The 25,014-nt window shown below is 55.2% G+C and overlaps 1 protein-coding gene across 5 annotated transcripts in view; it reads left to right on the top strand.

Moving 5' to 3' along the window:
* Positions 1 to 25,014, top strand: part of DPP6 (dipeptidyl peptidase like 6) — an 863,884-nt gene that overhangs the window by 769,029 nt on the left and 69,841 nt on the right. For all 5 annotated transcript variants that reach the window (XM_073238157.1, XM_073238156.1, XM_073238155.1 and 2 more), the window contains exons 9-12: positions 5,756 to 5,910; positions 8,346 to 8,443; positions 22,792 to 22,915; positions 24,460 to 24,498. In XM_073238157.1, coding sequence (XP_073094258.1) covers positions 5,756 to 5,910; positions 8,346 to 8,443; positions 22,792 to 22,915; positions 24,460 to 24,498 — 416 coding nt within the window. The remainder of the gene's footprint in view (positions 1 to 5,755; positions 5,911 to 8,345; positions 8,444 to 22,791; positions 22,916 to 24,459; positions 24,499 to 25,014) is intronic.

The following is a 25,014-nucleotide window of genomic DNA, read 5'->3' as shown; positions in this document are numbered from 1 at the left end:
TGACTCTCCGGGTCTGCTGGAGAAGCCCTGTGACACTGAGGACTTGCTCGCCTGCTGTGGCCTCTCCAGTCCAGGCTGCAGTGTTTGTCACCTGCCCGGTCTGCAGAGCCCCACATTGGCACTCCACCCACAGGAGTGTGACCACACCCTTGCCCAAAGGCAGGACCTGGCTGGTACCCAGTGCCTTCTGTCGCGGCCCATGGGCAGGACTTGGCTCACATGCCCCCCCTAACTTACGGGAGGCTGGGAAGTGTCTTTATTCTGGAGGGCCACCTGCCCAGCTATGATCCATTAGTTCTCCCTGCTAGAAGAGGAAGGGAGTGTGGTGTTGGGGAACAGTTCGATTCCACCTCCCACACGAGCCTTCCTTACCTTTCTCCAAAAAGAAAGGCCCTCTGCGTCTCTGGCCCTACGGCCCTTTGCGGTTTCCGCACCGTCACTTACATTAGGATCCTTCGTGGCGTTCGTTGTTTCCTTTACTGTTAGCTTTAAACCTCATCTGCACCCCACCGCAGGGTTCAGCGTGTATTGGGTGCGCAGTCCTTGCGCAGTGAACTTAATTTATCTCCATCCAGGTCCTCAGGGGCCATTCCACCCCCAGGGCTGTTGGGAGTGCCCGAGGAGGGCGAAGATGAGTGAAAAGCTTGCCCGGCTGAGGGCTGTGGAGTAAAAGACGGTACCAGCTCCGCTCTGTGGAGTGGCATCCGGGCGTGGGAGGGGCCTCAGCGGTCTCCCTATCGGGCCTTGGGCAGACACGGTGAGATGCTCGCCAGGGCCTCTATGACCGACCCGGAGAGGAACCCGGGCCCGAGGATGGGGAGGGCGGAGGAGCAGGTGCGCTGACACGAGCACGCTGGGCCCCGAGCCTGGCGCCCGCCCGCAGCAGCCGCCGAGGGGCTCTCCTCCCTGCAGGCTGCGCGGAGAGCCTCGTGGTGGGCTTGGGCTCGCCGTGTGGGTGGCTAAGTCTGGGAGGACCGGTCTCCTAACAGGAGGGCTGTGCAGATTAAACGGGCTGCTGCGGGTAAAGCCCTTAGAACAGATTCTGGCGCACAGGAAACACTGCATGGGCATTTGTTAAACCCGCGAAAAAGTCCTTAACTCCAACTGGGTTCAGGAAGGGTCCCAGTCATGGGGCCTCGCTTGGGTGGAAGGAGGCAGGGCAGCTCGACTGTCCCATGGGATGTTGGAAAGGTCAAAGCCGGGGGCCTATGGGGCTCAGCCCGGGAGACGCGCGTGCGAGTGCCCGTGCCCGGTGGGGGGCTGGTGCGCTGCTGGGTCCCGCCCCCTGCAGTCCGGGCTGCATCCCCGTGCAGCACCCCTCCTGCTCAGCTCTGGCTCAGGACAGCACCCCCCGAGTTTCAGGGCAGAATTCGGCTGGTCCGAGCCCTTAACCCTGGGGTCTGTATCCTACCAATGCGGAGCCAGCCCAGCAACGGTGTACCCGTCCCCTGTGCCAGCGTCCTGAGGCCGCCGGAGCAACGCGCTGCAAACCCGTTGCTGTCACCAACAGGAATGTGTTACCTCCGTGCTTCGGACTGGAAGGTGTCCTGCGGCCGGCCTCCCTCGGGGTCTCTGGGCGGGGCTCCTCCTCGTCCCTTCCAGCCCCTGCTTGCCGACAGTCCCTGAGGCTCTGCCTGTAGGCACTTCACTCCAGTCTCTGCCTTGCCATGGACATGTCCCCGGCCTGTGTCTGTGCCTCCTTTCCTCTCAGGACGCAGGCCAATGGATTAGGGTCCTACTCCAGTATGACGTCGTCCTAGTGTGCTTCTTAATTACATCTGCAGCGACTGTTGCCCAGTGAGGTCACATTCCCAAGGCCGGGGGTTCGGCCTGCCACACGTCTTTGAGGGTGACACAGTTAGCTCACCAGACCTTTAGCAGATCTTTCTGTTCAGGAGGGCATGCTCCCTCCAGATAATTTTGAAGTATATTTCCTGTATACGCACCGTGCCAACACAGTTCCAAAGCACAAGCATATTTAATCAGACGTGGTGGATTTGCCAAGTCAGCCACTCCTAACCGGAATGCATTTCAAAGTCACCCATAGAGCTTTTGCAGAAAAGGGCCTGTACCCTGTACCTGCCCCAGCACATACGAGTTGTTCCGTCTGGAGGTGGCCCAGCATCTGTACCAAAAGCACACACCATCCTCACGACACCAAGCAGCTGCTGGGGAGCCACATCGGTGCCCCTCTTACTCTGCATCTGCCAAACTGTCTGGAAACTTGAGAATTCCTCCTCTTTGCTGGACTGGCTTTTTGTCATCTGGGCTCAGAGAGAACTTGTCGTCCCAGATGTGCCCTCGCCATTGTTGGGCATGAGTGAATTACGCTGAAATAGTGGAGCTGGCTTCTTGGAGACTTTGTGACAAGAAATGAGGAGAATCAGCTCAGATCCTGCTGGGAGCTGAAGCTACGTGGACATGACCTTCTGCCTCTTAAAGGGAGAGGCAGTCATGGTGAATGAATGTCCCCAAATGTATCTTGTTTGATTCCAGAATGGTCCCTGGACAGGAAGGAGGGCAGGGTGAAGGGAGGCTGAGCCTGCCTCGTGGGTTGCTGGTACTTGCTCAGAGGGGCAGGGCTCTCACTCTGTTCCAAAGCAAGCGTTCGTGCAATGAATTTAGTTGACAAAATAGGTATTTTTCTCTGCAAAACTCTATTCCTAAACCGCCTTTGATTCATGGCATGTTAGCCAACTGCCTCATTAAGCTGGAGATCCTGCAAAATAGGGACATTTGTAATTAACAAAAAGTGTCAAAATTTCACCTGCCTGGTCCTTCTCCCCTTCGTTTCTTTTACTTAACTATCTCTTTAATGAGCAACCCACACACAGAAAAGGGAAAGCACCAAAGAACAACGTGTTAAAGGGCACGTGGGGCAAGTAAGCTGAAGCCACCCTAGTTTGGGTGGCCTGGACTTCAGTACAGCCGATTTCCTTTCCATTTGCTATTGTCTCGTGGTGGGACGGAGCTGGAAGAGACTAACATTTGCCAACACACACACCAGCTGTTTGCTGCCCCTGAGCTGGAGGTATCTGAGTGCCCTTCCCACCAGCACGTGCTGCAGTCAGCAGTGATCCCCACGGTTCGCCAAACAGTGCATTGAGCTCACTGGAAGAACATCGGTGTTTGCTGATGGAATTGACAGAAGTAGATTATCTTCAGCCTGGTGTCAGGCCCAGCCTCATGCCATACTTTCTGGTCCCTCCAGGTGTGACTCCCTGCGCCCCTACCCGGTGCTGGGCAGTCTGCAGCAGTAGTTGTTTCCCTGAGGTCTGACAGCAAGTCCAGAAATGGGCTCTACACAGAGATGGGTGGACACGAGAAGCTAGCCATGCCCTCTGCACCAGGTCACCCCCACTGGGCATTTGGGGTTCGCCTGGAAGGAAGGACTGCCACTTCACACAAGGGTGTTGATTTGCTCTCCCTTCCAGGAGATCACCTGGGTTCAAAGGGAAGGGACAGAGGAGTTGTCCCTGCAGTGGCTGCGTCCTTGGCCCTCGTGGAAGCTGCCTCACTTAGAAAGCCTTTGTTGCAACAGCCATTTTTCTATTGGGATTGGGATTTTCCCGAGTTCACCTTGAATTGAAGTCTGCAGAAGCCACTGCCAGACTCCTCACCGCTGATTTCGGCTAGACTCTCCCTCCTTCCCCTCTGGCCCTTGAATTCCGCACACTCACTGCCACCCACTGGTGCCTCGGTGGGCTGCCTCCCTCCCAGCCCTGCAGCACAGAAGTGATTGAGCAGAATCACCCGCAAATTGCCTTGCAAATGGTGCCTGTTTTTTCCAGCAGGCCATCTGCTGGAGTCTATTACTCACCATCCCCCACCAGCTGCCCAACCAGGTCAGGTGCTTCTGTGTAAAGTCATTTCTGAATCACCTTATTCCAAACTTGCACCTGAAAGTTATTTTGCTGGCCACCGAAGACACTGGAAAATTACAGGCCCTGGAGACTTGGCCTTCTTCCCTTTTGTTTTAATAACCTCAGAAGACCTGTGAGGATTTATCAGCCCTGGAAAAGCTTCCAAATTGTTTCCTGGGATGCCATGAGATCACAGAACTCTGGGGTGGGGGGATGTGAGAGGCAAGCATGGTTCCCACTCGGATGACAGATGGGGACCTGCAGTACAGTGGAACGGGGGCCAGAACCCAGGACTCCGGGGCCCTTTCATCCATGTTCTGTTGAGCAGTGTGCTCCAGACCCACGCATCCAGGTGATAGGACATCAGGTGCACAGGGGGCCCCATGCTGGGTGAGATGCTACTGTCTGGTGACAGATTCGAGCAGCAAACCTGGGCCACGCTGGGCAGGGAGTCTCTGCAGTCCACTGGCAGGCCTGGAGGAGGCACCGGAAGGACCAGGAAAAATCAGGTTGGAGAACGACACTTCCTATGGTGTCCAACACGGACCTGGGGCTTCCTCCCAGGAACACGAGACCAGTGATGCCAGTGACGGAGGGACAAGCTGCCCCTCGCCAGCCTCCAGCACCCACTCCTGAGCGAGGCTGTGCATCACCCACTGCTGGTCCCCCAGCTTGGCTGTAGAATGCCTTCGTAGCTACGGGCTCTCACCTCCCCGCGGCCATGATCCCCGCCCGGCTGGCGCAGGATCCAGCTCGCCTCTTCCCCACTCCGTCCAGCCCTCCTGTGGCCAGTCGTCCTGTGGCTTCATCCCAGTTTGCACTGTTCTCTGTTGCGTCATAAGCACCATTCTGTTTTCTCGGCATGATCTCGGGCTCCTCAGTCATCCTTCTGTCACTTGCAGGCACGCAAAGTCGCTCTAGGATGTGGTGTGAGCCCAATAATGACCACATTTATTGGGTGCACGTATTTGTGGAATGTGTATTTGTGACTACAGAATTACATTGATCATTATTTTAAAAAACAAATCTACAGGGAATTGTTTTACCTATGCGGAGATCACATACAAGAAAGAATCCTTGACCTGAGAGCTGGTCTGACCAAGACGGAATCTCTGACTTCTTGGGAATCTCTTCTGCTGGCTCACTGAAAAATGAGTAGATCCCGTAAAATGCATCCACAGTTAAAACTCCATCAGCCAAGAAACTTGGGGATGAGAATAAGCAATGGGTGTTTCTGGGGGAAACCTCAGAACCACCATGTCACTTCAGTCCTGTTGGACATGCGGCCGCTTTATCTGCTATGGAGAGAGATGGCATCCTTCCTCTGTGGGTGAGGAGCATGCCAGCCTCCAAACACATTCTCCCTCGGCACAGCCATGCACGGCCGAGTCTGTGTGTAGCATGAAACCCGAGGTGTCTCCTGCAGGTGGATCTGGGATTTTCTGGGAGTCAACCTCCAAATTGTCTTGCCTTCTCATGTGGTTGTACCTGGATGTGCCCTGCTTCAGTGTGAATTGATCTCCCCCAGTTCTGGGTCTCAGATCATCTTAAAATAACCCACCAGAATGCAAGGATAATTCAATCCTAAACACACTTTTGGGCTCCTAGTGCTTAAATGTGTGCAAAAAGAAACGGCAGCGTCTGTTCACTTGGGCTCTGACTTGCGGACTTTATGGTGCCTGGGCCTGGGGGTGCACACGGACACCCCTGCAGCCCCTGTGGAGTGAAGGGGTGCCTGGGGCTTGGTGAAGAGCTCCCAAGGGCTGAGGGAGCTAGATGTCCCCAGAGGGACTCATGATGTCCAGGCCAGCTCTCAGCTGGGCCAGGGTGGCCTGGTTTCCACCTCTTTTGTCGCCTACTCACATTTCTCTATTTTGTCTCTTTTCCCCTAGAGGAGATTTTGAAGACGCACATTGCCCACTGGTGGTCTCCAGATGGCACGAGGCTTGCCTATGCCACCATCAATGACTCCCGCGTGCCCATCATGGAGCTCCCAACCTACACAGGCTCCGCCTACCCCACAGGGAAACTCTACCATTACCCCAAGGTAGGTAGAAAACGGCAGAACACATGCTTTGCATTACTCACCATCTCCTGAACCCAACCAGCTCCGAATGCAGCACCGCTGTGTAGTCAGATGTGTTGTGAGCAGTGCAGTAAACGGATAAGATTCATCATTTCCCATTACATTGCATTAAATTCCCATCTTTGTTGAGTTGAATTTGTTGGCAGGTTTACTTTGTTTTAAATACCTGAACTGCCATCAATCATTTGTCAAAAGCTTTATCAGAATCGAAATAAGCCCATTACCTCCACTTGCGATTCCCAGTGAGGAAAACTCACACTGCCTGCTTTTGGGGCCCTCTCTGCATACTCGTTTTTTAGAATCTGGCTTCTGGGAGGTCAGAGGGACTTCTGTGCCCCGACTCCCCTGGGTCTGGGCTGGGCTCTTTGGGGCTTGGTCATGTTCTGACGTAGAATGTCTCTGATTGCTTCCCAGACCAAGTGGTCGGCACAAAGCCAGAGAACACCAGGGGCACAGTGGGAGGGGGACACGTACCCAGGCCTCACTCTGGTGCCAGATCATGGCACCCAGTGTGGAGGGAGGCCCCAACCCCAAGACCTCCGCAGCCCACCCGACAGGAGAGAGGCTGGTGTCCTGGGGCCACAGCTCTGCAGGACACGCGGGCCACTTGCTCGCCCCGCTAGATGCCTCCATGGCCCAGGGCAAGTGTCCCTTCCCTCCTGGGGCTGCTCTGAAGGACCCCCAACACCTCCACCAAGGAGCCCTGGGCCACGGCCTCCAGGCCATCTGAGGGCTCTGGGAGCTGGGCCCCACACCATGTACCAGAAATACAAGACATGCTGGCCTGCAGTTTGCAGCAAGTGGGGCAATAAGGTTTGGGTGAGGCTCTCAGGTTCCAGAGGGAAGGACCCCCAGTGGGTCAGCTCGGGCTCTATGACCACCCTACAGACACTCATCCCACGGCTCTGGAGGCTGGAAGCCTGAGCCCCGTGCCTGTGGGGACGGTTCTGGTGAGGTGGCTCTTCCCGGCTCACAGATGGCCGGCCACCTTCTGCTCGTCTCCCAGAGCAGAGAGCTGCTCTGGTGCCGCCGCCTCCTGTAAGGACACTAATCCCGTCCTGGGGCCCCACCCTCACCCCCTCACCTAACCCAGATCCCCCCCAAAGGCCCCACATCCAGGTGCTGCCACACGGGGGGGTCAGGGCTTCAGCACGTGAGCTGGGGACACCTGGTGACAAGAGGCCCATCCCCCAGCCCTTGGCAGCCATGGCCAGTAACCCAGGGTCCAGATGGAGGGGATGGCTCCTCCCAGGGCACCAGCTCCAGGTCCACCCTCTTGCATTCTGAGAGCCCCTAGACATCAACAGGGACGGGATGGGCCTCTGCTGGGGTCCCTCCACTCGATTCTCAGCCACCTGCGGTGGCCAGCTGCCTGCATGGACAGCCTGCGTGGAGCAGGAACCCAGTTATGAGGCCTCCTGGTGATGCGGCCCCTGTCCCTCTACATCCCCACCACATGCACACCTCACACACCACACCTCACACCTCACACACCACACCTCACACCTCACACACCACACCTCACACCTCTCACACCACACCTCACACCTCACACACCACACCTCACACCTCACACACCACACCTCACACCTCTCACACCACACCTCACACCTCACACACCACACGTCACACCTCTCACACCACACCTCACACCTCTCACACCACACCTCACACCTCTCACATGGCACAGCCAGGACTGGCTAGCTCTCCTCTCACCACCACAGAAGTGTGGTTTCCCTGGGGAAGTTCCCCAATCTGAGAGTGATGACCCGAAATCCAGAAATGTGGGGCCTGTTGATCTTCACAGTGAACTCTGGGGCAGGTGCTCTGAGACTGAGAAGACGGAACCCCAGATGGTCCAGATTTGGAGTTCATGTTTTGATAGAAAGTCAACCTATTCCAGCAACAGAAGAGACACTCTTTGCCCCCAACACCCTCCCCCAAATCAGCGGCAGGGGTGGTGGCCACCTGGCCCTTGCCTGTTGTAGGGCTGATCTCCCCTTGCAGGGGCAGAGGAAGTGGGGCATCAGTCAGACCCCCAGTCCTGCTGCGGGGGAAATGCCATATCTGTCCCCACCTGCTGGCCGGTCCCTGGGAGAGGGGGCAGAGGCTGCCCCTCCTGCCACAAGGCCGGCGTCCGTTCCTGCTCCCCACCGCCCACCAGACTCCTTATGGGCTCTGTGTTCCCCTGCTGGGCCATCAAGCAGGGCTCGGGGGTCAAGAGAGGGTGCAGAACTCCGGGAGAGGAGCTGGTCGGCCCCCTCTGGCCTCTCACCACCTGCCACCCTAGTCTGGGCTCTAGAGTCCCTGAAGTCCCGCTGGGAGTCCCCCGGGCACCAGCCGCAGCACCAGGGCGGGAGGCACCCTGCTCACGTCTCTGCCCCGTCTCTCCCCAGGCTGGATGTGAGAACCCCAGCATTTCCCTGCACGTCATTGGCTTGAACGGCCCCACCCACGACCTGGAGATGACGCCTCCGGACGACCCGCGCATGAGGTTCGCCTCCTTCTCTGCATGTTTAAAAAGGGGAGGGGGGTTCATGAGCACGGTCTCCTCACGCTCAGATTTACCTCGCGGCCAACTTAGGCACCCGAGGCAGAGGTGCCCTCCCTGAGGGCCTCCCTGGGGCACTGCCGTTCTGCAAGAGGAGCCACGGCTGCCAGTTCTGGCTCAGGACCAGCAGCGTCCTCCCCGGAGGCTGGCTCCTCCGGGGCCCAGGCCGGGCCACCCACCCCTCTCCAGCAGGGGACCCTGCCTGGCCCAAGGCAGACAGGCAGCACCCATATTGTTTCCAGGAAAATCCCTATAGTCGACTTTCTGGAGGTGGTGCCCATTTTCAGAGCGTTATTTTAGAGCGTTGTGACGTTAGTGTACTTCACCAGCCCCAGGAAGGGACAGCCAATCCTGCTCCAATCAGCCAGCTGTCCTGGTGGGTAAGGTGACGGGGCACAGTTGGGGGAACGTGCTGGCACAGGTAACCTCCCTGTTACTATTAATGTCTGGTTTGGGGAGGGTTTTTTTTTAAATCAAAACAACGGAGTTGGGTTTAGCTAAGTGAAGTGGTCTGAGTATCAGTTTCATTTTGTCCCAAAGCTCAAGCAGCTTGCAGACTGATTATCCTTCCAGAGCCCACTTAGACTGTCGTCAAACTGCTTTCTGCTGAGAATATTGAGGAGAAACTCAAAAAGGGGCAGCATGTGGGCCGGTTCTGGGATCCACTCATTCACAGGCATCCCTAAATGGGTAAAGGGGCCCAAGTGAGCCAGGATTCATTCTGAGATGCAACAGACACCCAACCCAAATTTTGCCATAACTAGCCCAGGTCTTCACTGTTCAGTTACAGAACTGTGCATTACTAGTAGCTTCTAGAAGCTTCCGGAAGGGCAGAAGGCATGGCCTCGGCCTCTCCACAGACCCAGCTCATGGATGCTTGGGCTGTGAAGTGTCTTCTCCTGGTGGCTCCCATGGGGAGACCCATCTACCTGCACCCCAGAAGCCTGGGGCCTCTGCACAATTTCACTAAGGCACTATCGGCTCTTCCTTCTTCAATGAAGTGTAAATATTGTACAGTCCTCAGGCGGCCAGGCCCAGAATTCCAGGGCCCCTGCCACCTCTGCCCCTACCCAGGGTTGGTCTCGTCTGTCACGCCAGAGGGTCACAGAATCCCCAGAAGTTGATGAACCCGGCTGCCCTTGGAGACTGGACCCTTTTTGTGTGCTGCTCAAAGGAGTTGAATTAACGTTGATATTTTTGCTGGGATGGAAGAAAAGTTGAGGCTAGTGTAGAGTTTTGTCTTCTCTCTAAAAGACCCATATATTCCATTATTTTCCTTCTAGTCCCCTCCCTGCCAGGCCTCCTGGGACCCAGTCCAGCAAACTCCCTGAATTGATATGGAAAGTCACCTGGAAAATTTAAGCCATCTGTTTGAGTTAATTGAAAATCTCGTTTACTCAATTTGGTGACGCTGTTTCCGCAGGCTTGATTAGCTTCAAGGACGATGAGAAATTAGCCTCCGTCAGGGTTTGAAGTCTGGATACTGGTGTCAGGTTTTCTGCTGGCCCCGATTTCCTAGGATCAAAGCAGTAGTGCCTTTCATATGCAGTATAAATCCATCGTACATAAACGTCGTGCTTTCTCACACTCCTTCTCTGTCACCCATCCTTGAGATTTTTTAAAAGTGAGCCGAGATGTAGCAGAAATTGTAGACAACATGTGAATGGCTGTTACTGGGTGTTTAGCGTATGCCAGCCAGTAGACCGGGCGCTGGGAATTTAGTGGGAACCAGACATGGACCTCACGACATGGAGGGGCCTGTGGACTTCGAACCAACTGTTACAAGCTAGTGAATAATTGCAGGCGTGAGAAGGGCTGTGAAGACGTGGGGGGACGTGGAAAGGAGGCCAGCCTCGGCTGCAGGTGGCAGACGTGGTTCAGGACAAATTGTCTCAACGCAGCGCTATGATGTTTTGGGCCCGGGAACCCTTTACTGTAGGCCCGTCCTGGCTATTATTGCATGGTTAGCAGCATCTCCAGCTTAGCCGTTGGGTGCCAGGGGTCCCCCACCCCAAGCTGTGACAGCCAGTCTCCACTCATTGCCAGAGGTCCCCAGATTGAGACCCACTGGTTCAGAGTAAGGTTCTCAAGTCAACTGCCTGGTTCAGATCCTATCCTGTGGTCTTGCGCAAGTTAGGCCACCACTCCTGCCTCTGTTTCCTCATCTGTGAAGTGGAGATAAAAGTTAGTAATAAAAGTGATCAGTCTCATGCATGGTCATGAAAATTAGACGTTCTGCACATAGCCTGGGGCTGGCTCACTCGGTCACCCCGTCTCGTGACTGCACTTGGCTGCACATACTGAGGACTCTCAGCTTTGGAGCTCAGCCCCGACCTGTGCTCAGAGCTCCTGGTGCACATACCTGACTGCCTACCCAGCATCTCCACATCACCTGGGCAATTGTGGTTTTCCAGGCAAATTCATGAACATGTGTCAAAGGTTTTATTTAACCCATTAATACGGGACCCAATGAGGTGGTATTGAGAAGCTAGGTGTACGTGGACAGTTTAACAAAGAAACACAAGGATAAGTGCTGGGTTACAGGTCCAGCAGGGCCTTAAACTGTGACCTTGGGGGCACCCGACCCATGAGCCTTGCTGGGAAGAAGACCCGGAGATCCCTTTGCGTCTTCACAGACATCTTTCCCAATAGTCTCTAAACAGCAACCCAACTGAACCCAGTCCCCGTCTCCTAAAACCTGCTTCCCGGCAGCCCTACATCTCAGTCCAGGGCAGCCCCATCTCCTCCTGACCTGCGGGATCCTCCCCTGGCGTGCCCAGCATCTGCGTGTGCACACACACCCCGGCCCTTGGCCTGACTGCCAGCACACTCCCCTCGACTACCGGTATCCCCGCTCTCCCTGCCCTCCCCCTGCACAAGCCTGTCAACTGTGTCAGACCAGGGCGCCCTCTGCTCTCAGGGTAAGAGACTTCCCACCATGGCCTAAAATCCCCAAGTAGCCTGCTAGTGCCACTCCAAACCTCTACCCCACCTCTCCCACCCCCCAAACATGCCGGGATCATCCCCTTCTTAGGGCCTTTGCTGGGCACGCCCTCTGCCTGGAAAGTCCCTCCCACCGGACCGGGCTTAGCCCCGCCCACCCTCCAGGTCCCGACCAGAAGAGGGACATCCCTGCACACCCTGTGCAGCCCCGCAGCCCCTGCCTTTCTTTCAGAGCTCTGGTTCCTTCGGAGGCCCCGTCCCACCAGGACAATCTGCACTCTGCCTGATTGTCCTTCCCCACCCACCGCCTAGGAGGTCAAGTCCGTGAGGCCAGGCTGTGGGCCTGTTTTGTGTGGACCTGATCTCTCTGGAGCAGGCCTGGCGCGTGGGAAGAGCTCAGTAAACCTTCGTTGAATGGGTGGGTCAGATTTATCCTTGAAATCTTTGGCCCAGACTTTCCACAGGATTCTAGAGGACTGAGATTTCTTCGGTTGTCCTGGGACATGTCGAAGAACCAGAATTTAAAATTTTAGCCACTGATGGCACCTGCCGTCTCCAATGAGGGACGCTGCAGGGGAGGTAAAAGGTTCTATCCACCCATTTTAGGGGTTCAGCTGGGACTTGAGCAGTTTATTAACGCATGTGGCTCACATCAAGTGGAAAAAAATCTCAGAGAAAAGTGGCTCAAAGCAGAACAGCAGCTTAAACGGCATCTTCAACAAGGAAGGACAGATTTGTAGGGAATTAACAGGACGAGGGAGCAGCCTTTGGTGTCCGAGGCAAACCGGGGGAGGCGCAGAGGTGGCAGGAGACAAGTGGGGGAAGATCTGCTTGCAGGTCCCTCTGGTGCTCTCTGGGCCAGTAAGAGTCTGTCTCTAGCGAATTTATTTTTTTCTAGAAGAATTTATTTCCTGCCTTGGGGCAGAGAAAGGGAGCTTTTCCTGAGTTTCTGCTTAATGTCCTTCAGCTCAAAATGATTTTTGTATCAAATGGGTGTATTTCAGGATGATATTTTCTGGTGTCTTTCAGTGCGAGAGAAACTCATCTAGAGAAGGTAAAAATAAGATGCCCACTTTGAGGAGGGGTATGAAAAGGAAGGAGACCAGCAGATGCCCTTGCAGGTCTGGGCAGGCACAGATGACAAAGAACTATGTAATATGAGAGACTTCAGGGTCACAGAGCGGGCATCAGTTCTTGTAAGAGTTTGCGCCCAGGGAGGCAGGTCAGCTGGGGGAGCGTGGGAGGCTCGGCAGGGTCAGGATGCAGAGGGTCGTTCCCGGGCCCAGCCTTACAGAGAAGCAGGAGGGCGCGGGCTGGGCTTCCTGGATGAGGTGCAGTGGCTCTGAGTGTCATCGGTGGTGTGTTGGGCGCTGGACTGTGAAACTCTGACCTTGGCGCCATGACGAGTGGCTTTCCTCCTTGCGCGCTGGGCTTCCACATTTGCTGGCTTGCTTTCCCTCTCGTTGGTCCCTCTGCCGTCCCTCCAGGGCAAGGCCCACGGGCAGCACTGCTGAGTGCTTTCACTCAGCCCCCAGCAGACTGTGCACCCTGTACACCGCCGTGACGGAGGCCCCACCATCTCCTCATTCTGCAGACGTGGTCTGAGGACCACAGAGGTTAAAGAATATGTCTGAATCCACACAGGGCATAACCAGTGCCAGCACTGGGGTTCGAACTAGTTGGGCTGGTTCCAGGTCGGTCTTACCCCCAACTCCCTGCACTGCCTCCAGATGCAGAGAGTTCTGGAAGTCCAGGGGTCGCTCTCAGCTGGAGGCCAGGAGCCATCAAGAGGAAGAGATAAACATTCCATCTGTCACTGATGAACCTTTCGACCAGGCATTTCCAAATCCCTCTGTTGTTTGTTTGTTAAGTGGCCTGACTTCCCCTCCAAGGATCCCCCAGTATGGAGAAATGATGTTGGGGCTTCCGAATCCTTCCGCTTAGCAAACACTAGCTGACCACTGGTCACCAACTTGTGCCATGCAGGGTGTTTGGTGCCGGGATGGCCTCTCCATCTGGCCACTCCTAGCCCAGAGAGCCACAGCAACTTGTGATCAAGCCCCTAATGATGTGGTAGGAGGCATGCCTGGCAAATGCTCAGGATGGCTTCACAGAGCCACCAGCCAGCACAGGATTCCTGGTGCAAGATTTAAGGCCATCTTAGAACACTTTAGGTTAAAGCTAGCTAAGAATGGTGATCCCAGTGACCGGGGTGAAGGAAGGGCAGCGATGCTTTGCTAAGCTGAGAAGAGTGACCCCCAACATCTCCAGGAAATAACAAACAGCATTTGCTGCCAGTGAAACAGCTCAGTGGGGAGCGTTACACACCACCTGGTGTGGGTCTTACACCCTCCCCCAGAAACCCAGCTGCAGCCAGAAAACATGACTGTCCCTGGGGGTCCTGGGCTTTTCCAGAGCTCTTGAGCTGGTGGGTGGTTAAGATGTGCAGATACCCGGCTGGATCCCTTTGAAGAATGGTTACACTGAGCTAATATGAGCCTTTATTCTCCTCCAAATATCCGCTCAGGCACAGTACAGCTGCCGGCCCTGTGGGTCCCTCCCGACTGCCCGGCAGCAGTGGGCTGTAAGGAATTACATCGCCAAGGACACCTGGTGCTGTGTCCTGATGTGCCTGGGCCAGGGAGGGTCTCCCCTGCCCGCCTGGAAGAGGCCCACAGCCTCACTCTGCTGCTTTGTCTCCCTGGAGTCGGTCCATTCGTGTTGGTCTCCTGTACCCGGGATGCACATCTGCTCAGGTCCCAGCACCCTGTGCAACTCCATGCACGGCCTCTCCTTTATTTACTTATTTGTTCTTTTTTGACCTTATTCCCTGCTCCCACCTCCCCACGCCCCCACCTCACAGGCACCTGTTAAAATGGATCTGAGCACTCTTTCTTCCTGTTGTGCATGTGAAGCACATACAGTTCGTGTGCATGCATACCTACTTACATACATGGCACTGAGATACATAGAGACAGATCAGTTTACGTGCGTCTATGTCGATTTGCTTCTTTCTTCCACTCAGCATATGTGAAGACCTAGAATACCCAGTGGGCAGTGCAGCCCCCCTCCTGCCTGTGCACGGAGGCTCCGTGATTCTGCAGGTGCCCAGGACACTTGCATTCTCATGCCTCCCCTGCTCCGGGCTCCTCCTCGCGTGCAGTGCCGGCGACACACTCCATCCTGGCCAGAGAGGAAACACAGTCTTCTTTCTGCCCAGTTACACAGAATTTGGGCCTGCTGGGAGATTGGTGTATTGAATCCAATACATGCCTTTACTGGGTACTGGGGGAAGACAGGGGTGATCAGAGCAATTGGAATATCACAGAAAAACAGGGTCCTCCTTCCGAATGACTTGAGCCACATCACCATCCACAGCTATAATGCCATCATCTCTGCCACCCCCATCCCCACCACCTCCATTATCACCATGACCACCCCCAGCACCACGTGACTTGCCCATAGCTGCATTTTTAATCAGAGAAAGAACCAGGCTTGAGCTCAAGACCCCTGACACCTAGCTCACTGCTCCTGTCATTGTTCAAGAGCTGTCTCACCTCCCATGTCTCACGCTGGGCCGGAACTTGCAGGGGGTACGGAACTAAAGGGGAAGATCTAATGGCAGTCGGTGTCCTTCCTGGTTTCCTTCATCAGGGGTGCAGCCTGCCAGTCCCAGAAGCTCCCCAGGTGATTCTGAAGTGTGGTCAAGGTGGAGAAGCCCTTCTCTGTAGCTGTAGGCTTCCCCTGGGGTAGAAGAACTACCTCATTTTCACAGTAAAGATTATGCGCCCCCCCCCCCTGAACCCACCATTCTACTAACATATTTCCAATCTGGTCTTTTGTATCAGTGACTCTGGGAAGATACTTATTGTATCTGAATTTGACTTCCAGATTTCTCTGAAATTGTTCTGGACATAAATCCCAGATACATAAATGCTCTTTGTGGCCCTCAGGGCTCTGCCTACCCCTATTTATACCTCAGTGTTGAAATTATGACTTGGGTACCTAAATATTCAGATAGATGAGTTCATCTTAGGGAGCAGTTGAAGGGGGTTGGCTCAACCAGACGGCTTTGCATTTACAGTGTCAGGTCAGGGGTGTGGTCTGTTACCCACGAGGACAGGAAGCCGTTCGTCTGACTGCCTGCAGAAGCTCCAGGCTGCAGAAAGGACAGATCTTCATTCGGCTGATGCACTGGAAAAGTTACCGGCGATCACAGGTTTCTATGATCTCATCACTAGAGTGTCCAGTGCTTTAGAAGCCTGGAGATCTGAGTCTGAGATGTCTGGATGCCAAGGTTTCTGGTGGGGAAACGCGTTCTGCCTTGCTGTGGCCGTGTATGAAAGGGCAGCCAGGTTGTCCTGAGAACACTCCAACCAGGTATGCAAGGAATGACTGGCTGTTTGGCGGGCTTGCGCAAAGCAGGAGTTACCAGGAAAGTTCAGTGAGATTCTGCCCTTCCCGTCCCATTAAATATGACACCTCTGTTGGCCAACAAGCTCTTTCGTCCAGCGAAACAGTGTTGACGTTTGAAGATGTCAGCAACACGCTGGACAAGGTTCTTCAAGGCCATGTTACAAGGATGGTTAAGCCTGATGATGGTGAACCCACAGGGACGGGTAGTCTCCCTGTGGCTGCAGCCAGCAAATCCAGGGCCTGCGTCTGATGGCAACTGCGGGGGAATGGGGTTCAGCAGAATTTACCAACCCTCATGTTTTTACATATGCCAGGCATGCGCTGAGTTATGAGCAGGTGGGACCCACACCCTCCGCGACGGGCCGTCAGCCCCTGGCTCCCGTCTTCTTCACGGCTTCCATTTCCTTTGGCCATTGATGGAAGGGCTCTGAAAGTCTGCCTCCCACTTCCTCCACAGTTTATGGAGGAGGGGGGGCCCACCGAAGGTGGGTGGCTTGTTCAGAGTCACAGCTGGTTCGTCACGGGGCCAGGCCTGGAATCCAGGCTTGCAAGCGCATCCCTCGGTGTACCGTTCCGTTTGCTTCCGCCCCGTCCGCACAGCCACCCCGGCTTCCAGGAGGGCCCTGCCCGCCCGCCTGCCCAGCTGTGTGCACTTGTATTCCCACCATTGGTGTGAGCACCCTGGGTGCCAGGCACCCTGCTCGGTGTGGCCAAAAGGGCCCCACAGGCGGCAGACCTGCCCCTCCCCTGGCAGGGCTGAGAGGGGCGGTCGGCCAGGCGGGTCCACCGTACTGCGCTCTTCCTGCCCGAGGCCGGGCTTTGGGAGGGAAGCCTGTCCCCTCGCCCTGCAGTGCAGCTGCGGTCAGGCTGAGGCTGCACTTCCATGCCATCAGCTGAGTCACAGATGGCCTCCAGGTGACCCTTCCCTGCTCCTGGCCCTTCTGCCCTTGCCGGACGTAGGCCAGAGCGCCACCCGACGCTGTTGCGCCTGCGCTGGGCTTTGGCGTCTGTGACGAGGGCCCGTAGGATCCTTACCCACGGGGAAAGGGGCTGTCCCCGGCTGTCATCTGAGGGCAGAGGCCCACATGCTGCCTGCAGTGCCAGCCACTGGGGTCACAGGAGGTGCTTGGTCAGTGCTTGAGCCATAGTAAGTGGGCAGGGCCAGGGTGGGTGGGTGGATGGCTGATGGGTCACAAATGGATGGATGGAGGAAGGGCAGATGGGTGAGTGGGTGGAGGGTGGATGGATGGATGGACGGACGGACAGATGAACAGACTGATGGACAAATGGCTGGGTGCTGAGTGTAGGAAAATGAAGGCCAGAGAAGGGACCACATGACATTTGCCTCCACGTCTCCTAGTCAATAGGTCCTTTCGTGTTCAAAGTATATAAACTCTTGAATAAGGACTCCACAGTCGCCAAGATGAGCATCCCTCTCATGTCCTTCTCCCTCGTGTTGACAGCTGGCCCTGCAGTGTAGCCATCCCATCCTAAGATGGAAGGGAAAGAGAACGGTCTGTTCCTACACTGGAAGTGGAGCTGTGGAGATGCACACCAAATAGTCATTAGTCTTATGGGCACATCCTTCTTGCACTTTGCCAGGTGCCATCTACCTGAGATACTTTATGCAGTTACGGGCTGCCGAGGGCTCAGACGTGGAGCCCTACACTTTATCATCCCAGCATTTAGTATCTGGTGTCATTTCAGTTTGCTCAACGAAGCCTCCTGTTAAAGAATATCTTATTTTTTTAATTTCTTTCTCAGTATTTTTTTGCTCTAGCTTGGTCCACGGAGTAAACATTGCTGGAAAATGCCAGGGTTAATTGCAGGCTCTTTATTTCACTGGATAAACAGGCTTTTTGTTCCCTTGCCCTTTGTTGCCATGCAACTGTCAGAACCTTTGCCAGGATTTGGAACACCGAGAAGCGACACGGCACGCTGATCCCTGTAAGAGAGATGATGCTCGATTAATATTTTATAGCAAACAAATGGACTAATGAAAAATTCATACGCTGCTCACCAGGAAAAGCCACTGTGTTTTGGTTTGGAGGCTTCTTTGGCTGGAGGTTGGGGGAAGGTTGTAATATTTTCTCAGCCCAGCTGTGCTTCTCAACAAACGTGCCTCCCACATGCTCCACATGGACCCTGCATCCTACTGTTAGCTCATTCCTCAGCCTGCACCAGAATCAGTGGTTTGTTTGTGTGTCTCCCCACAGACTGTGAGCAGTCCTACGCACTGGCCCGCCCCACAGCCAGCCCCTGGGCCCGAGTCTGCTGGGCACTAAGCGCTAATGGGAAGCTCCCTGGGCTTGCAGTCTCTCTGCTCAGCCTCTCTTGGCAATCTCCCCTCCAGCAGTGCGGCGGCTCTGATGACGGCTCCTTCCTCGGGGCTGAGTTCCTCCTTATAATGTCCCTCTGGGCGCTCCCTCCCGCCAGCGCTTCCCCTTCCCGCATTGAGAGGGAGTTACTCAGCCCTTAAGAACTGCATGCATTTCTTCTGTAGGGACCCACGCCTTGGTCCTGGTCTCGGCTGGTGAGAGGCATGCCCATAGCCCTTTGCCTCTTGCAGCTCCCGCCCTGCTAACTTGGGATTGTAAAGAATTGGTAATGTGCGATGATTTGAAACAGGACAGCATGAATGGTAGTTGCTGGAAAAGCTTAAAGGAAGGAAAGGTGATGGCAGCCTTCACGGAGGACGTGGGGTCAGGAAGGCAGCCTGACGCACATCCATTGGGTGCAACCTCTGTGCAGCTAAGTTGAGGTTTTCTGCTTCCTTTAGAATTTTTTTTGTGACATTCTAAGTCAGTGGGTGTCCATGACAACTTACGCTCTTCTGTAGCACCAAGGTGGTAAAGGTTTGTCTCCCCAGACGTCTGGCTGGCACAAGCCCAGTGTTTGTGACGGGGATGAGATGGGGAAGAGAAAACATCTTCCTCCTGCTCGCCCGTGGCTCGTCCCACATGGCGAAGCCCAGCTGGGCAGCCCACCGCTCGGTTCCACCCGCCTCCCTCTGTGTGACAGCTGGGGACTTTCATGTCACTTGGCCTCTTCTTTGTGTCTTTATAGGCACATTAGCCCCAGGTGGGCAAAGGCTGCCTCCTTCGCTAGCCAGGCACGGCTGTGCAGGAACTCCCATGTTTGTGGCATCTACACTAGCTCTGGCCACGTGCACGTGCCATGTGGGACAACCAAACGCAGCCTCCCCGTGTCGTCAACAGTAACGGGGTGCGGGCACGGCTTTGGCCCTTGGCACTAGCCTTACGGCCAGCGTCTCCCCCTTCTGCCCTGCATATAACCACTACCTAAGGGCCTTGAAATCAGGAGAAATAGAAAATACATTAGTAACTGGAACTTCTCTTATTCTACATACGGGTTTCTGCGTAGGGAAGGCCTCACGAAGCAGAGTGATAGTTATTTTTCCTTGCCGTGGCCATCAGGTATGACTACAGGGCCTTCCCGAGCGAGCCCAGTGTCCCGCCCGCAGTGCCCCTTCTGTGCGGAGCTGCACACCCCACACCCAGGCAGCCAGCTCGCCTTTTCAGGTGCCCCATTCTCGGCAGAGCTTTGCCTTTGCAAGTTGACTTGATTTTTTTTTTGAACAACCAAAACATTTGGTGTCAAGCCTGGCCACTGGTGCAGTTCATGGAACCAGGACATGTTGAGATGCGGGGTCACTCACAAGTCCTGCGACAATGTGAATTCTGAAGGGGCTTGGAGGAAGTTCCCCAAGTGTTTGATGGGCCGCGGCGATCTGGGGCCGCCTGACTATGAAGAGGCACCGATTACGTGCGCAGAGGCATTACGTGACCTTCACAAAGTCCTTGGTGATTCTTATTGTTTCAAGAGTTTTAAAATATATTCCTCACTATTATTTCTAAAATTTCTGAAGTTTTCCATTTGCTCTTTTAATTTATATCACAGGTTCTAAGTAAAATAAGGGATTCAGGCTCCCTGTAAACAAGGGACCTGAGTTTCATAGAAAACGAGCTGTGGCACCAAGCTCAGAGCCCCCGGGGAGCTGTGTCTGCCCCGTCACCCACGAGCCCCACCCAGCCAGGCCCCGCAGAATCCCAGAAAGTGGGTCCGCGTGTAACTGCCCTAATTTGTAGTGCGATCATTTTTTTTTCCTTTGTATAACATGCCTCATATTACAATTTAGGGAGGCATAAAAAAAGGAGAGACACGGATTGTCGCTCGCCCTCGATGGTGTGGGGCTGCCCTTCCCAGACCGGTGTCCTGGCTGCCCTCTGGCCCCGCGAGAGGCTGGCCCCTGCACTCCCGCGTTCCTGGCCGAGGACTTCCAACACGAACACTGAACGGTTGCGTAGGCCCCACAGTCTTGTGCCGCCCAGCCCATCCCCCTGCTGCCCACCAGCACACAGCTTATGTGGTTCTTGTGTGAATTGTTCCAAAGGCATTACTGAGGGGTTTGTTACCAAAAAAAGAAGGTTTGCATTCATCCATTTATTTCCAGTTATAATGTTTCCCGTACCCAGTTAGGAAATGGAGACATTGAGAATAGCTTGTTGTCACTCCCTCCAACCAAACTGTAGTCAGGCCCCGATTCCCAGGGAGGCTGTGACACGTGGCCTCGGTGCGCATGGCCGCATCACTCCGCTGAAGCAAGCACCCACCAAGTCAGCTCCACTGGGATCCCCACCCTGGATATCTGATCAGTTTCTCAACACCACCATTCCCCAGGTGACATGGGTCACCCCAGCGCACCTGCAGCCAGAATCCTGTTAGGTGGGTTTAGCCGGAAGCCCATCCTCTCTGGTGTCTCCATCTCCTCCGGGTCATTTCCACCCCACCAACCCACCCGCTCCTCGGCTGTAAATCCCCACTTGACCTTGTCATATTCGGAGTTGAGGTCAGTCTCTCTCCCGCTGTGACACCGCTCTGAGCAGCCCCACACTGTTGTGATGGTCTTGGGGAAAATCTACCTTCCTGCTCTTTGACCAGGGTCGGAATAATTTTCTTTCATATTTCACCAATATGAAGATTGTACAAAAGAACACCATAAAAACTAGGAAGAGTTACAGGATGAATGACTGTGTCCAACAAATTGGAGATGAAAACAGGATCCTCCCAAATTCGTTCAGAGGCCCCGGGATATGGTCATTCCAGACCTGACATGTTTCCCTTGGTTTCGTCCAGGTGACATATGTTCGCTGGTAGAGTGAGAGCAGCTTGTGGCTGTGATGTCACACACTGCAGACTGCATGAATGCCCGCGCCAGACAGGCCCCTGAGCAGTGCCTGAGCAGACAGGTCGGCTGTGTCCATCCCCACAGACCCTCAAGCTGCCCATCTGTCCTCAATGCCTGTCCAGCAGGACCCAGAGACCATTAATGATAAAATTTAAAAATAAAAAGTGTTACATGTGAAGCAAGGGCTGGGCACAGCCTGCTGTTATTTTTAAGGACCCAAACTGGGAGTTTTTCTGCCTACAAATATTCAGGAAGTGATCAAACCCACCACTATAAATGCCGCTGCAAGCCTTCGGGCAGAGGGACCCACAGTAAGGCTGCTGGGAGGACGTGCTGCCTTCCAGGGTGAGAAAGCAGATCCTGGAGGTACCCAGCCCAGATTCCCCAGGGCCTGTGGGCTTGCAGAGCAGATGGTGTGAACACAAACAGCCATATTGCCAAAATCGCAGTAATTGAGAAGGTGGAAAACCATAAAAGCTGGATTATGTCCGAATGACATCCTCACCACCCACATCCTCCATAGCTTCGCCAAGACATCGAAGCGCAGTCGTGGGGTCTGCCCTCCCGGCTGCATGGCAGGTGAGGGCCTGAGTCAGAGGCCCTCACCAGCCTGCGTGCCGCGTGCTCTCGACTTAGGTTCAGTCATTAAAAACTGATTGATGGGTAGATATTAGAAATAGGGGATACAGCAGTCGACCCTCCTGGTTAACTGAAGCCTAGTTCAAATAACCTGGTTATTTAGGAAATTCTGTTGCAAATCACTGCTAACTGCACTGAGGTCCCTTTCTGGCTTGCTAGGAATTGTCCAGAGAATGTGCCATGGTCTTCAGTGATAAAGGGTCTTTGGAAGACCACAAAGTAATCATTCTGAACAACTCGTCTCATCATAGATATAGACAGGTAGCTGGTGAGCCAGGGTTGCCTCTAGGACACTCTTGGGGTTCACCTGAGCATGCTACTCCTGTGTACTTATTTTCTTGACATTTCCTTCTTCCTAATTTTTTTTTCCTAAAATTCCATTTTTGGAGGCTGTGGGTAATGGAATTAATTACCGGAGGCCTCAGTACCCCCTTGTGCCAAGTTAGCCACCCAGAACACTGTGGTATTTCAGGTTTGGGTACAAGCAGGCATGCGCCGTCCAGGAGATCAAACCTGGTCGGCCTGATGCCCGCAGCCATGAACCAGTTTCCCTAATGAGCTACAGAGCATCCTGGGTATTTCGTCCTGACAGAAGAGGGGAAAGGCAAGCAGAGCCTCACTCAGCTCTGCCCGGGGTGATGCTCTTGGCCTTTAACTCCCCCCAAGTGCCGTGCTCTCTACAACCTTCCTGATTCTTGCGCTGTCGGCCTCCATGTGACCCCCTCACTGCTTCCAGCAACGTGAAGTGCATTTGCCCTGGGCTGTGGCATGAAAATAGGGCAGTAGGACAGCGCAACCACAGCACGGCTTACAGACCCGAGCCCATCACTCTGCAGGGGACGGGACGGCTGGGCCCCAGGCACACACGCTTTGTGTCCCAGTCTTGAGGGAACAGCTCAGAGACACACTCCTGCCCGTCTTGTTTCTGCCGGTCGGTGGCCCGGCACCCCGTCGGAGCCCGTTATCCGGGCGCCTTCCTGAGGAGCCCTTTGCGAGCGTCACGGGGGTGTCCGTCCCCGAGTCCGGGGCTGGGGCCTGCCGTCCCTGGTGCCCGCGGCTAATCCCGAGTGCCTGCGTGTTCCAGGGAGTACTACATCACGATGGTGAAGTGGGCGACCAGCACCAAGGTGGCTGTGAACTGGCTGAGCCGGGCGCAGAACGTGTCCATCCTCACCCTCTGCGATGCCACCACGGGCGTCTGCACCAAGGTACGGGGGCGTGCGCGGTCCGACGGCGGGAAGCACGGGCGGCAGGAGGTCCCTGAACCCTGCCTGGGGCCTGGCCGGGAAGCCGCTGGGCCACTTGCTGGTCCAGGTCTCCGCTCTGGTGCCCCCTGGTGGGTGAGTGCGGTACTGCCGCGGGACTCGGGGCCGGGGGCCCAGCGCTCCAGGCAAACCAGGCCAGCGCCGCCTGAACGCGCTCCGCCTTCACCCAAGTGCAGCTCCCACGTCGCGAAGGAGCGTGCTCACCCCCCAGCTGACATGCAGAGACGGGGGGCGGCCCGAGGCCCAGGACCTGGGCAGAGCCAGCTCTGCTCCCGGCTGTGTCCCCCGCCCAGAGCGGGTGGGCCCCCGCCCGCGTCACGCCCATCACAGAAGGTCCCTGGGGGATTCGGGCTGACGTCATCGCTGTTAGAGGAGGCAGAAGCGGAGAAGGCAAGATGACGTGGTGCGCGGAGGGAGGAAGGAAAGAGCGGAAGTTGGCGGTGCCTGGTCAGCCGTGCCCAGCCAGGGAGCGGCCCTCGCCCCACTGCCCCGCGCGTCCATCCTTCCCGGTCCAGCCCTGTGAGGCAGGGCCCCTAGTGCTGGGCAAAAAAATCATCTTTCAGAAACTCTTTGGCCCTAAATTTTTATTTCCTGAACAAAAAGGAAAAAGGCTTGCAAAGCAGCTTTGCAGTGACAGGGTCCTAACGAGCTGCAGGGTATGGTTCTGAGGTGAGTGGAGGTGACCTGTTCCCGAGAGTCATCTCCTCAAGCAGGCCAGTGGTTGCTATATTTTTTAATGATTTAGAGCAGATTCCGGGTTACTCTGATGGGCTTGCTCGAGGGGAGCCAGGAAAGAGTCACCCACAGCTGGAAGCAGGGACTGTCTGTCCTCCCTCTCTTCCGTCACCCGTGCCCCTGACCCTGTGCATGTCAGCAGGGACCTGCTTCCTGGCAGCCCCCAGAGAAGGCATCCCTGGGTGTCCGGAGGCCAGGCCGGCGCCAGGGGCGGCCCCTGCCCCCGGAGGACGTGCTCCCAGTTGCCCTGCCTAGGGGTGTGTCAGTTCTGTTCTGTCTTCCGGTGTACATCTTCCTGCACAATGCTAAGACGGGCTTTTCATGTATGTTTTAAGTCCTTCTATTGTTTGGTCTGTCAGGGTGCTGCTCAGAGTTGTGAGCACATGTCAGCACATACACACACGCAAATTCCTAAAACAACATAGCACCTGGATTTGCCTATAAATGGGCACAGGTGAGGTCAGTGGTGAGCATCTGCTGGAGAAGCCCCTCTTCCAAAGGATTCCTAGCCACCATGGATTTGTCTTCATTGCTGGAGACAGTGACATTTTTCTTGTTCAGGGACATGTGTGTTTGGCTCTGAGCCACAATACCAGACAAAGTGAAGAGCGGGGATGGCATGTCCCTAGTGGCCACACACTGTCTGTACTTGTGCAGCCACCATGCAGGGGAATCAAATTGTTTCTGCACTGCTGGTCACACACATAATAAATGTGAGAAGTCCTCCCTCTAATGCTCTTATTTCATTGCAGAAACATGAGGATGAAAGTGAAGCCTGGCTCCACCGGCAGGTAACGACCCCACATTCCCCGCCTTCCCAGCCCCGACCCACCGCTGCAGTGGCTTTCCAAGTTTTCACAATAGCAAAGCAGCTTCTCACATTCGGTCCTGCCAGAGACCCGCACAGACACACGGGTGTGGCTCGGTGGTGGGGCACCGTTGGCCCTTCTGCCTTGCTCCTCCGGGCCCTTGAGCACTCCTGGGGAACCACAGAGCCCCTGGAAGGTGGTAGGAAAATCACTGCTCTTGAGAACATCCTGTATTTGTTGACGTCTCAGTTCTCAGTGAGATGACATCCTTTTGGTGAATTAAAATGACGAGTCCAAAAAATCACCTACGTGCAACCTACTGTGTAACAGAAACGTGGCCCATATTCCTGTTTTCCTCAGTGTGGTTTCGTGGTGTCTCCTTGGAGGCAGGCTTTGCTGTGGTTCCACGTGAGCCTTCCTGGGGCCCTGACGGCAAAGCTGCCCTCGTTCCCATCCAGCAAGACCTGCAGTCGGAGCACTCTAGGGACTGGAGAGCAG

Source organism: Manis javanica, chromosome 6 (assembly GCF_040802235.1).
Source record: "Manis javanica isolate MJ-LG chromosome 6, MJ_LKY, whole genome shotgun sequence".
Lineage (NCBI taxonomy): Eukaryota > Metazoa > Chordata > Mammalia > Pholidota > Manidae > Manis > Manis javanica.
The sequence above is the reverse complement of the archived record's forward strand: the minus strand, read 5'-3'. Positions and strand labels throughout refer to the sequence as shown.